This window comes from Arctopsyche grandis, chromosome 10 (genome assembly GCF_051622035.1).
Source record: "Arctopsyche grandis isolate Sample6627 chromosome 10, ASM5162203v2, whole genome shotgun sequence".
Taxonomy (NCBI): Eukaryota; Metazoa; Arthropoda; class Insecta; order Trichoptera; family Hydropsychidae; genus Arctopsyche; species Arctopsyche grandis.
Genome location: NC_135364.1, coordinates 9,490,744 through 9,503,025, shown reverse-complemented (window position 1 = coordinate 9,503,025; position 12,282 = coordinate 9,490,744). Strand labels below are relative to the sequence as shown.

The following is a 12,282-nucleotide window of genomic DNA, read 5'->3' as shown; positions in this document are numbered from 1 at the left end:
CCATCGATTTGGCCGTTATTGGTCCTGTAGGCGGGGTACTGTGTGTTGACCGTATCCCAGCCTAACGAAACACTGTTGTGCTTGTTTTAATAACGTTTTATTGTTTGTCTATGGTTGTACAAAGGTATTATATTTGGGCAAAAGTATGTCGTTCAGCGGTCTCTGGATATGGTAGAGTGTCGCTGGCTCGGCATTCAGCTATGTTCAGAAGGTATCTGGATGCGGCAGTGTGTTGCTGGCTCGGCGTTCGGCTATGTTCAGAAGGTCTCTGGCTGCGGCAGTGTGTTGCTGGCTCGTCGTTCGGCTATGTTCAGAAGGTCTCTGGATGCGGCAGTGTGTTGCTGGCTCGTTCGGCTGGTTGATCTTCCAAGTCCGCGTAGTGTAGTGGTGGCAGGGCAGGAACTGGATGTCGACTGGTCTGCTGCTGTGTGTCGACGCTTGCTGCTGTGGGTCGACTGGCGTTGTTTGGGTTGTACCTCCTTTTATAGTGTTTCTGGTATCGCCTGACCCATGGTGGTGGTTGTTGATGCGTAAGCGAGGAATGTGCTTTTGTCGAGGGGTAGAATTTTCTGGAATGATTGGCGCCGTTCCGCTCGATGTAGTTTAATGGCTGCGGTGTGCTTCGATCGGTTTGGTTCCGCTCGACTAATAGGGGCGTTCCGCTTGAGTTTGGTATAATGGCTGCAGGTGTGCTTCGACTGGTTTTGTTCCGCTCGAGTGTGAGGGGTGGAACTGTCTCGGAGGTTTTGGCAATTGATTCCAAGAAGTGCACGTGTTGTTTACGTGTACGAGTTCTGCGAGGAATGTGGTTTGTTGTTGTGGAATATTCTCGAATGTTTCGATGACGATGACGATGACGAGATTCCTACAGTCCCTTCTCAGAAGTGACCGATACCGTGGTACCGTGGGACCGAATGTCGTAGGAATAAATATCCGAGTACGTGACCATAACAATAGGTAAACAAATCAGACGTCGAAGATGTCCTGAGAGATCTGCCCCTTATAAGGCGGTACTTACATTCTGGACCGAGCACTGCCAGTGTGTGTATCTCCTTAATCATCAATAAATGCTGTGACACGACTTTGGCCTTTTACTTGGATCCTCCACCCACCCTTACGCAACAATATGTTATATTATATTATATTATGATAATAAGAAATATCTCATTCATGTTATGAATGAGATCTTTCTTATTCTCGTTATTTATTTCTTTAAAATGTAATCTATATATCTATATCGATCGCTAGTTTCTCTCACATCCAATATAAAATAAAATGTTCGAATTACAAAACTCAGTGAATGGAAAATATACAAATGTCACTATTTGGTGACGGGTCTGTCGGCTGTCAGCTGTCATTAGGCGCTCAAGTCTGTAAAACTGGACCAACGCACTTTAGATTTTGTAAGAAATACTCTTTAATGACTTTCTAAAATTATATCAATAAGTATCGGTGTGTTTTATCCATTATTTTCAATTCAAACGGGCATTTATGTTATAGGAAATCGTCAAAGGCGATGTTTACTTGAATCTCACGCCCCTTTTCTATAATAAATCTAGAAATTTGCCTTATTAGATTTGATCAATACTTATAATTTTATTGCCATAAATAATTCTCTTTGTATTGGATTTATAACCATTTAAAGCATCTATTAATTTTCCATTGCTTTAAATTAGGCAAGGAAGTTAAGTTAATAGTTGATAGAAAATAGTATGTAGGTAATATTATATTTAAAACAAAATTCAAATGTTTTTTTTGTTGTTTTTATACAATTTCTATTTATTTGTGTTTAATATTATGTACTTGTAAGGTGGTGAAAAAATGGCCAGATATGTACATAATTTAAATATTTCCACATGTAAGTAATGTAAGAATTTCAAAATGCGTTTATGATGATGTTAGAAAAAGTTCGATATTCTTGAAATATTGTTATCTTAGAAATGAATTTGTATTGTTTGTGTTTCTGCTTATCATCAATCATATAATAAACTGTTTGCTTAATCGAATCATTTCAACTTGTTTACATTTCAGAATGCCGTGCATTAGCTTCAAGTCATGATTACCAGAAAACTAAAACATTGAATCGAAAATGAAGAAATATTACCAACTTTTACTAGTTGTCGTTTGCCTGACTAGCGTTGTGGCGTTGCTGGTTTATCGTCAGCAATACAACCACCTACGATATGTTTTGGAAGTGCTCAACTTCTTCGGCAAACCCGGAGGAACGAGCGAGAGTGATTTGTGCGCTTACGGAATAAATTCGTCCGTACTTTCAGAACGATTAGAAGGCAAACGCACAGGGCTGCTGGACTTGCCGTCTCAATTCCAACGGATCGACGATTATCACTACGCATATTCCTCGTTCTGGAAACAGAGCAGCTCTCACCCCGATTTAAACATTCAAAATAAATATTACGGAATATCGAATACTATAGTGTTTGGCTCGAAGCACGCCAAACAAAACTTTAGATGCCACTTTTTGATGGAAAGTGAAGACAGACCTATCATAGGAAAATTTAGTTTTTTTAGAATGGAATCTAGAGCAAATATAAAAGAATATAAAGACTATGTATTGTTTATTTTTCATTGTAAATTAACTAGACCATTAGGATCTCCGTACGCCGTTAGTTTCTATCCAAATTCTGATACCAATCCGTACTATTCGCCCATAATCAAAATGATTAATTTAAGCAACGGAAACACTCATATGAACAGCGTAGAACACAGTGTGCTGTTTGATAATAATTTTAAAATTGCAGCTTGTGTTATGCCTACTATACTTCCTACGATCACTAGGAAAAACGTCATGGAGTTTTTATCCTTTCACAAACTGTTAGGTATCACCGAGTTTCATATTTACGACAACTCCTTGCCGACAAACGTGTTGGAGAAATTGGCGATTTTGCCGACGGAAATCACCGGATTCACAGTCAACATTCTGCCGTTTAATTTCCCATACTCTTCGGAAGATTCATATCAACTCATGCGAGACTTGGCCGAATGGGATTGTACGTTTAGGAATTTAAATAGAAACCGGAGGTTTGAAGAAAACGACGTACATTCCAAGGAAAGAATCAGTCATATTGTTCATTTATCCTGGGATGAGTTCATTGTGCCTCGTTATCATCATTTTTTGAAACCTTTCCTGGGACAGTTCGAATTGGGAAAGAAGAATACTAAATTACAACTGTCCACGTTGCATTTTTGTATAAATCAAAGAGACGACTCGAAAGTCAATCCCGAGTATCCTCTCATTATTAAGAAAACACATTACGATAAATCTGTTAATAGCGATAGGTCTTGTTACATATATAATATCGGCACGATGCTCGAAAAAGATTTTTCGTTTTCATTGACCGCACTTCAGTCCGATGGCAATAAAGACAGTGAACAGAAGTCGGAGAAAATGTCGCAAGACATGATAGCAATACACAAATATATCGACTGTGGGGAGAATATATATAATCATAAGAGTGTAGATATGGATTTTGGTGATTTTGAAACTAGACCACACATGTTCGAAGGAGCGATGATACGATTCGGAGAGGACTTGTATAATAGTCAATTATACAAACTTTTTAAGGCCGATAAAATTTGGCCGGCTCAGAAATATCAGACCACTTAAAAATCGACTAACTTTAAATACAAATAAATTAAATTTTGGAAAGAAACACTTGTTTTATACACTTCCGTAAACTACTACTACATACATAATATGTAAACCTCACATCTACATACATATAGTCATATAATAATACTGTTAACTTATCTTCGCCACTCCAATTATTGCATTTTCAACAGCTTCTTGCAAATCTTCTATATGAATATTCAAAATTTATATACAAACGTATTAATCGAATTTTATTTTAGTTGAAAAGTATTTTCTAAAACTATGTACTATATAGAGGTGGAGTAATTATATTTGAATTTATCAATAATCAAGCAATTTTTATCTAAGAACGAGGCGTGTTAAGGAATCGGTAAAGCTTTAATATGTAAAATTAAAAGTAATTAAGTCTAAAACGAGATGAGCTTTCACCATAGATTATTAATTTTTTTTGATGACTTTACAAACACTGTGTACGTACTGTATAAGATACTTGCATGTTTCTTGACGAAATGCTGACATTTCTCATTATTGTTAAATATATATATATATATATAAAGTTTGATTTTTCATAGCACGTTGATAGTGAAAGTATTTTGAAGTTATTATAAGCAATGTTAAGGCTCGTGTACACTTTTAGCACTCGTATCTTACGAGCCTTTTAGCCGTAAGTACATAAATATGTATCGTAATATTTGTTTACATTTTGTCTCTCGTTAGTTTTGTATAAATTTAAAGTTATAGATAATTTTTCACCATCACTCTTACATTTTATTGGCAGGTGGTTTTGTGACAATATAACAGAGCAGGTGAAATGATTGAACATGTTGAAAGATAATTCCCACGACTGAACTGTCCAATGTTTATTATATGTACTGATTTTATTTAAATTGCAAATTGCATACTCACAATAAGTGCCATTATGAGATACACGACAATTTTGCTAATTAATAAAGTAAAATAAATATTAAATCTGTTTTTTATTTCGATACATAGTCATACAGTTTAAGAGAAGCCGTCAAATTACACAATAACAGAAAAAAATACCAGAGCTGAGACTAATCAATCTTTACTAAGTTTCACCGAATATGAATGATTTTTGTTGGTTTGATCTCGTTTATGAGATATGAGCGTTTAAAAAAATGCGCAATTTTTGGCTTTTGCAGTCTTTAACTGTAAATCTAGTATTGCTATTCCAAAAGTGAGTATCGAAGTCAATAGTCAGATGTTTTTTTATATCGATTCCGATTTTTTATTGTTTTAAAATACTTATCTCAATATACATACATATATTTCTTATCCAACTATTAATTTGAGCAGTACATGATTATAAATTGAGTTAAAAAAAAGGTTGTGGCTATTTGCAGGTACTATATCTACGACAGGCGCAAAGACTTCTGCGCATGCGCATGAACTTGTAATCCGATTATAATTTCTTACATTTAATGTATGCTAGACTTGTTTAATCAATCGTTCATTATACATGAGGCAAATAAATTTCGCACGTTATTATAATAGATTTATATCATTTAGCTAGTTCGCGGCTTGTACTTGTATGTAGGTATTATACGTTGTATATGATAATAATTTTCTAACAATTAATAATATTAACTAATTTGAATTATATTTTTTACTCTATGTCACTTTACGAGTTCGAACTAAATTTTAAGAGGTTTAAAACAAAATTTTAACAGTAAACACGCTGACAGTGATAGTTCACGCGCATGCGCAGAAGGCTTTGCGCATGTCGCAGATATAGTACCTGCAAATAGCCACAACCTAAAAAAAACCATACCTAGTAAAGTACTGAAATATAAAACTGGTTCAATAGCTCGAGAAAAAAAAAAGTATATTTTTGACTTTAAAAATTTGCTAGATAATTAATTATAAGTATTTTAAAGCAATATAAAATCACAATCAATAGAAAAATAACCATCTATTGATTGCAATACTCACTTTTGGAATAGCAATAGAGTTAAAGACTGCAGAAGCCAAAAATCTTTAAAAATTGCGCATTTTTTAAACGTTATTATCTCATAGATGAGAGGAAACCAACAAATATCATTGTCATATTCGAAATCAGCAACTCAAACTTTGTAAATATTGATCGAATCTCCACTCCAGTAAGTAAAAAGCGTGATTTTTTTGTTTCTCAGTGTTATCAAGAAATAAATAAAGCAACTGAATACGTTGAAACTATTTTATTTCCATTTATATATATATTACATATTACATATATTAAAAGTAAAAAATTACTCACTCGTTTAATCTAAATTGTGATAAATAAAAATACGCATCGACATTACAACATATTGGTTAAATTTAAAATTTTGATAGAAATTGAGAAACTCAATCTTAGCAATACATTTGTAAAAATTTACGGATTGGAATGATATCTATGTATGTATTTCACAAGATAACAATCGTGTGATTATTTTTTTGCAATGATGAGTATCTTTATATATTTGAATAACGTTTTACTGAATACATTACAATTGTATTGCAATAAAATAAAGATATGTTGGTTTATACTGCCAAGATGAGGATAATAATACAACATACTTAGATAAACTTATTGCAACCGTTGAACGACCAATGCATTCATGAGACCCGCATCCTTGACTGTTTGATTGAAATCTGTCAACTCTTTATTTGGAAACGTCGTCAGAAGGATAAATGTCTGTAGCTGGTATGCCGGAACAGCTCTGAATAAAAAAATTAAGGAAACAATATTTTTAAATACAACAAAATAAAATTTTATTTAAAATCAAAATTCCTGATTAATCAGTGCATTTATAATAGTGATGTTTTGTAAAAAGGATACGCCACTATGTACTCGCGAAGATTGGAAATTGTATGAGTTAAATTAAATCTTCCAGAGATCCTTGAACCATCAGCAAGTCGGAACTGAAATGTATTTAAAAATATTTATTATAGCTTCCGTTGTATATAAATGTGTGTAAACGTTAATAACGTTATACGAATTACCTGTATATTAGTAGTAGGTTCATTTTCATTTACATTGAGTGCAGTTTGAGCCTTTTTTTGATCAGCTTCCGAGTCTCCAGTTTCAACCGGCTGTTGAGCAGTCGATCCAATGACGACTGGCGTGGGACTGTTTTCGATAAGCAATAATCAAAATTAATATACGATTCAAGTTGAAATGTATTAAAAATCGTACGAGACAAATACCTTCCGAGCATTTGACCTTTTCCATAAAATGGTTTCGATGGACCGCAACATATTTTACTAAATTCTTCATGCCGTCTATCTTCCATCGTAAGGAATACTTCAGAGCCTCTTCTCAGCTCGGGAGGGATTTCCCTAAAAGTATGAAGTACGTAAATAAAATCAGTACCAAATCATTCACGGTTACATAAATATCCATAAATGCAAAAGAGGTACCCTCTTCGAACGTAATCCAAAAATTGAGTATTGGCCGGATCACTGTAAGGTCTCAATTCGCCACCGTCCAAATTGAAACCATTTTGCCATAATCGCAAAATGACTACTTGTTCCTAATGAAAAAACATTAGTATTAATATGAAGTTTTAAACGAGAAAGTTTGCTTTATATAAAATATCAGTGACTTACGGCTTCTTTTTTACTTTTTTCTAATTTTGGATCTTTCACGACAGTCGTGTCATCAGGAGTTGCACCTAAACCAATGTTAAAATATGAGAATATAAAATCATATAATTTTTTAATGATAATAAAACAAACCTAATTTATATCCAGTTCCAGAAAAAGAACGAGAGCTTGATGATTCAGCTTCTTGATTCATTATTATCCCACCATGTCTATTAATAAAAATATCATTCATTAAAAAAAAGACAAGGCAGATTTCAAGTTTTGGGTTATAAATATTATAGCATGAATAAATATAATTCAGTACGTTTAAAAACTCACTCTCTCACGCTTTTGAACATATCGGCTATGATATCATTTTTGTTCTTTCCTGGTCCAAGAATCTGTTGTCCACTACGAACAGAGCCTCCAGCATAGAAAGCTTCACCTGTAAGATAAGAGTTTTTCATCATGATTAGAGACACGTATTTTGGGCATTTTGCTATTAATGCTAAAATTTGGAATAGATGCTAAATTCGTAAAATATGCGAATAGATGCTAAAATAACAAACAAAAGTGAAATTTGCATAAAATTAATAGACAATTTAGAAGGGTTTTCCTATCCCTTTGCCCATTTATTGTGTGAAGAAATTGAGGGGATAAAACAGAGCTTGCAGTTTACCATAGACAGTGTTTTTCCTGTCAAAACCAAGCAACTGCTTTTGTCTACTACTGTAAACAAAAGAAGACAGTTGGAGCTGTGTATCCAAAAGGCTGCTCAAAAAGCGTCTTAAAACGAGACTCGCACTCAAGACTAAATGAGACAAATCTATTCCCCCAAACATTGATTAAACTATTCAATTCATCTGTGGCAGGTACAAAATCTAATATTAATGTTAAAGAAACAATTTTGTTTTTTAGAAACATGCCATTGTTTAATGTATTAACAGAGGCTCAATGTCTGGAAGGATATCGGCACTTTTTTGAACAATTAATAGAGAATATAAAAAGTGAATCCACGCCGGATATATTGCTACTATTGATGGCAACAAAAATTAAATATGAAGAGTTTGGTTGTGCAGCTCTTAAATCTATTTGGTGTACCGTCAATAGTGTGGATTCTGAAAGGTATAATATTTTAATAAATACAATATAATTTTTACCGATAGTCGCACAAATCTCAAAAAAATAATCTGTATAAATATGCTCCATGTTGAGTGTTAATAAATTTTAATTGGTATTTTTTATATTCATATTTTTTGTTATGTTTTTTTTCACTGTAATTTTAATTCCAAAACATTTTTGAATTTTTCTATTATTTTTTAATTGTTGTGCTGTCTTTAAATTGTATATATGTATATAAATTTTATTAAAATTCATCGAAATTTTTTATTATTTAAAATTAAGCTCTTAAAAATAAATGCTAAAATTGAACATTTTTAATGCCCTAAAACGCAAAATTCAAAATGAAAATTGACAAAAATGCCCAAAATACCTGTCTCTGATCATGATTAATGATATAATATTGTACAAATTTGTTTGTGATAAAACAAAATATACAAGTCATAGACTAAACAAAGATAATTTCAGTCGGAATAGTAAATAGAATAAAGTAATGTTCACCTTCTTCTTCATCGCTCGAGTTCTCTTGATTCAAATTCTGAAGCGTGGCAAATTTAGAATTGGCGTTATGTTTCATCTTTTCTTTCTTTTTTATTGCGACAGACGAGCTTGCACCGGCTCCGCTCTCCGATTCGCTGTCATCAGCTACGACTTCTGGCGAACAATCAGATGTTGATTTATCGGCTTGACCCAATCCGCCGTTGATCAAAAAGTAGTTGTATAAGGCCAACTGAAAACGGAAAAATAAAACCATATATACTTTATAATCGATTTGTTCATTCGCTTATTTTATTTTCTTTATAATAATGCCAATACATAAATAATAAATTAAAATAAAATGAAATGAACTCCTTGATATAATGCGTCGAATGTGAAAAAAAAAGATAGCAAAGATGGCAGCAATGAGAACAATAGAATGCAATGAAGAAGCGAGTCGAGGAGTTGTATGGGTATGAGGAGTGTGGGTGAAAGATGGAGAAGAGGAACCTCCAGATCCCAGTTGTCGGCTTCGAGAGCTGCGTCAGCGCGATCGGAAGGCGCTCCGGTTCTGCAGCAGAATTCGCGCGCCATCGACTCGCGCTCCGAAGGGGACGACATGGCTGCGATCACCGATACTCCGACTCCTCACTCTTCACTTTTCACTCTCCGCTGACACGAACTGCGGATTGTACAAGTGACAACACAAGCGGGACACAAACCGCTGTTTCACTGTCCATACCAGCCAACTGCATCAATCGCTCTCAACAACCACATTTACACCCTACTTCTTTTTTCTTTTTATCTACCCAATTTCGTTAATTGGATTATTATGCACATTGCGATCGCCCAAAAGACAATTTTTGCCATGAAAATTGCGAATATGGAATATTTGGCGCTCAATTTATCGTTAGTATGATGGACTTTTCGGCTGCCAGATGTTCCGTTATAGACATTTAGTGACTTTTGGCCGAGTGCTTTGTGGGCAATAATCACCGAACCCCCAATTTTATAATCTTTTGCCACTTTCAATCAAATCAATATTTATTCATATGAAGAAATTACACCGAAATTTGATGACAATTTTCCCTGCTTCCGTCTTTCGACGGCTAATTAAAAAAAAAAAATAGAGACCTATAAAATTTGAACAAAACTCACAACGTACCGACTAGAATTTTATTAACCGATACAATTTTTCAAGATTAATAGGTTAACGATGTTTGAATTGGTAATTAGTCACATTGTGATGGTCACAAACACAAAGACAAATTTTCCTATGAAAATCGCGTCAAATTTTGCTATGATTTTTCGTTAGTATGATATTTATCGTTAGTATGATGGACTTTTCGGCTTCCAGATTTTTCGTTATAGAGATTTTAGTGACTTTTAGGGGAGCGCTTTGTGACAAATGGTCACCGAACCGTTTGAATTATCTCAAAAGACACAATGGTTCAGTGATTATTTCGCAAAAAGCAATCTCACCCAAGTCACTAAAATCTCGATAACAAAACATCTGGCAAACTCCATCAATCGAAAGATACCACGCGAAATATTGTACTAACTAGAAATCAAGTGCCAGATGTTCCGTGATGAAGATTTTAGTGACTTCAGCGAGATCGCTTTTGGCGGAATAATCACCGAACCTTTTTAAAGATATAACATACAATCAGGGCCGCCGAGAGGGGGGTGAGGAGGAAGCTGGGGTTAAAAATCCAGGGGGCCCCATGTTAGGACGTTCGACTGATTGATATTGATAATTTAGCTCTTTAATGCTATATGTTTATTATTTTTCGATCCGCGCATTACTTGTGTCCATGTTAAATCGTACCTGTTATATCACACTTCCTTATTCGATTATTTAAAAAAATAGCATTTAACATATAGGTACTTTTCTAATAGTTCTGATAGATTTTTCGCATATTAAAAATACATGTATCTATTAGAATTTTTTTTTGGTTTGTCATAGGGCACGGAATTATTTTTCCAGAGCCTGGAATTCTTTTCGGCGGCCCTGCATACAATACCTATTTTTAAAATGAATTTTTTAGAGGAAATATTTGAATCGGTAGTGTGTCTTGGACAATTGAAAGACAATGAGTTAGGTATATGTAATTGAATTACAAAAAAATAAAATTACTTAGCTTCATTAAAAAAGTAATAGGTATGTGTATCATTTAAATTATTTTATATGAATAAAAACAATCGAATAGAATTGAAATGAATGAAGACAACAATTAAAACATGAAAATCGCTAGATTGAATCCAGAAACTAAAGACTATTTACGTTCTGGGTGTATTATAAATAGTTATGCACAAGCAATTACAGAATTGGTTAATAAAATATAGTTTGTTTATATGCCTCGTTTTACTGTTTTTAAAAAATATACATGCTTTCAGATTTACAACAGTTTAGATGCAAGTGCATTATGTATTGCAATTAGAGTAAATTTATTGACTCATAAAATACAAGTTATAGATAATGGTGATGGGATTGAAAAATCTAATATGGAGCTGATTGGCGAAAGATATGTAACAAATAAGTATAAATCTTTAAAGGATTTAGAAAATGCTTTCAGAAAATATGGTTATCGTGGTGAAGCATTGGCAAGTATGATTTCAATGTCAGGAACATTAATAATCGAGAGTCTACACAGAGAAGACCATAAAACTCAAACTAAGCGCTTTGCAAAAAATATTCAACATCCTATATTAAAAGTTGCGACAATGAGAGCAAGTGTAGGAACAACTGTATGTTAGGTTGTGACTGTTTCATTACATAATGGTTTTTAATTTGTTTGAAATAATTTTTATGGAAATATTTAAGGTAACAATAACAAATTTCATGCAAAATATGAGCATAAGACAAAAACGTGTTAATGAAGCATTCGAAATCGAAGAGATTAAAACTGCCATAGAAAACATAGCATTGGTTAATTTTGAAGTATCCTTCAGCTTAAGAAATGACAACGATGGGCAATTGGTACTCCAAATTAAAAAAGCCGAGTCTATTGTGGCAATGTTTTCATCTCTGTTTCCTGAAAAGATCAACTCTGATGTGAAAATAATAAATGTGACACTCATAAATTATTCTATTAATGCTTATATAGCAAGCAACAGTCATCCCAATAAAAACTATCAATTCGTGTATGTGAATAAAAGGAGTGTCAAAAAGTGCATCGTTCAAAGTACTTTCAATACTTATTTTAAAAGTAAAAGTATGAAAATTATGGGTGTAAGTTTTACAATAAAGCAACATTACATTTTATTTTGATAAAAAATCAGGATGTTTTGAATGCATTTCAGAATATAAATGAAAATTATCCATCATTCGTTTTGTGTATTTCTTGTCCATGCGAAAGCTACGATATGATTTACGAATCTAATAAATCAAAAGTAGTATTTGAGGACGAAACATTGATAAAACGATTAGTAGAGAAGGTAGTTGATAATTATTTCGATCGAGAACTCCAATCTGTTGAAGAAGAAAAATCCATTCCCATTCGTGCCGA

The 12,282-nt window shown here is 33.5% G+C and overlaps 3 protein-coding genes across 3 annotated transcripts in view; 1 reads left to right on the top strand and 2 right to left on the bottom strand.

Annotated features, from left to right (window-relative positions):
- The window catches only part of LOC143917831 (uridine phosphorylase 1-like), a 348,253-nt gene that overhangs the window by 52,881 nt on the left and 283,090 nt on the right, over positions 1 to 12,282 (bottom strand). The gene's annotated exons all lie outside the window — the stretch shown is intronic.
- Positions 1,325 to 3,755, top strand: LOC143917846 (uncharacterized). The gene is made up of 2 exons (XM_077439450.1): positions 1,325 to 1,403; positions 2,032 to 3,755. Exon 2 carries the CDS (start codon positions 2,090 to 2,092, stop codon positions 3,623 to 3,625), a length of 1,536 nt encoding a protein of 511 aa, XP_077295576.1. The 5' UTR covers positions 1,325 to 1,403; positions 2,032 to 2,089; the 3' UTR covers positions 3,626 to 3,755.
- LOC143917556 (NSFL1 cofactor p47-like) lies at positions 5,795 to 9,539 on the bottom strand. The gene is made up of 10 exons (XM_077439094.1): positions 9,284 to 9,539; positions 8,798 to 9,026; positions 7,517 to 7,622; positions 7,331 to 7,407; positions 7,202 to 7,266; positions 7,013 to 7,125; positions 6,800 to 6,931; positions 6,596 to 6,722; positions 6,432 to 6,514; positions 5,795 to 6,312 (listed from the first exon to the last, which is right to left on the bottom strand). Exons 1-10 carry the CDS (start codon positions 9,392 to 9,394, stop codon positions 6,180 to 6,182), a joined length of 1,176 nt encoding a protein of 391 aa, XP_077295220.1. The 5' UTR covers positions 9,395 to 9,539; the 3' UTR covers positions 5,795 to 6,179.

Bases quoted from the DNA above. Each gene is read 5' to 3' on its own strand.
- LOC143917846 (XM_077439450.1), top strand. From the start codon at position 2,090: ATGAAGAAATATTACCAACTTTTACTAGTTGTCGTTTGCCTGACTAGC.
- LOC143917556 (XM_077439094.1), bottom strand. From the start codon at position 9,394: ATGTCGTCCCCTTCGGAGCGCGAGTCGATGGCGCGCGAATTCTGCTGC. The intron at 6,723-6,799 runs GTATTTGTCTCG...TATCGAAAACAG, and splicing joins AAAGGTCAAATGCTCGGAAG to TCCCACGCCAGTCGTCATTG. The intron at 6,313-6,431 runs GTATCCTTTTTA...TTTTTTATTCAG, and splicing joins CTTCGCGAGTACATAGTGGC to AGCTGTTCCGGCATACCAGC.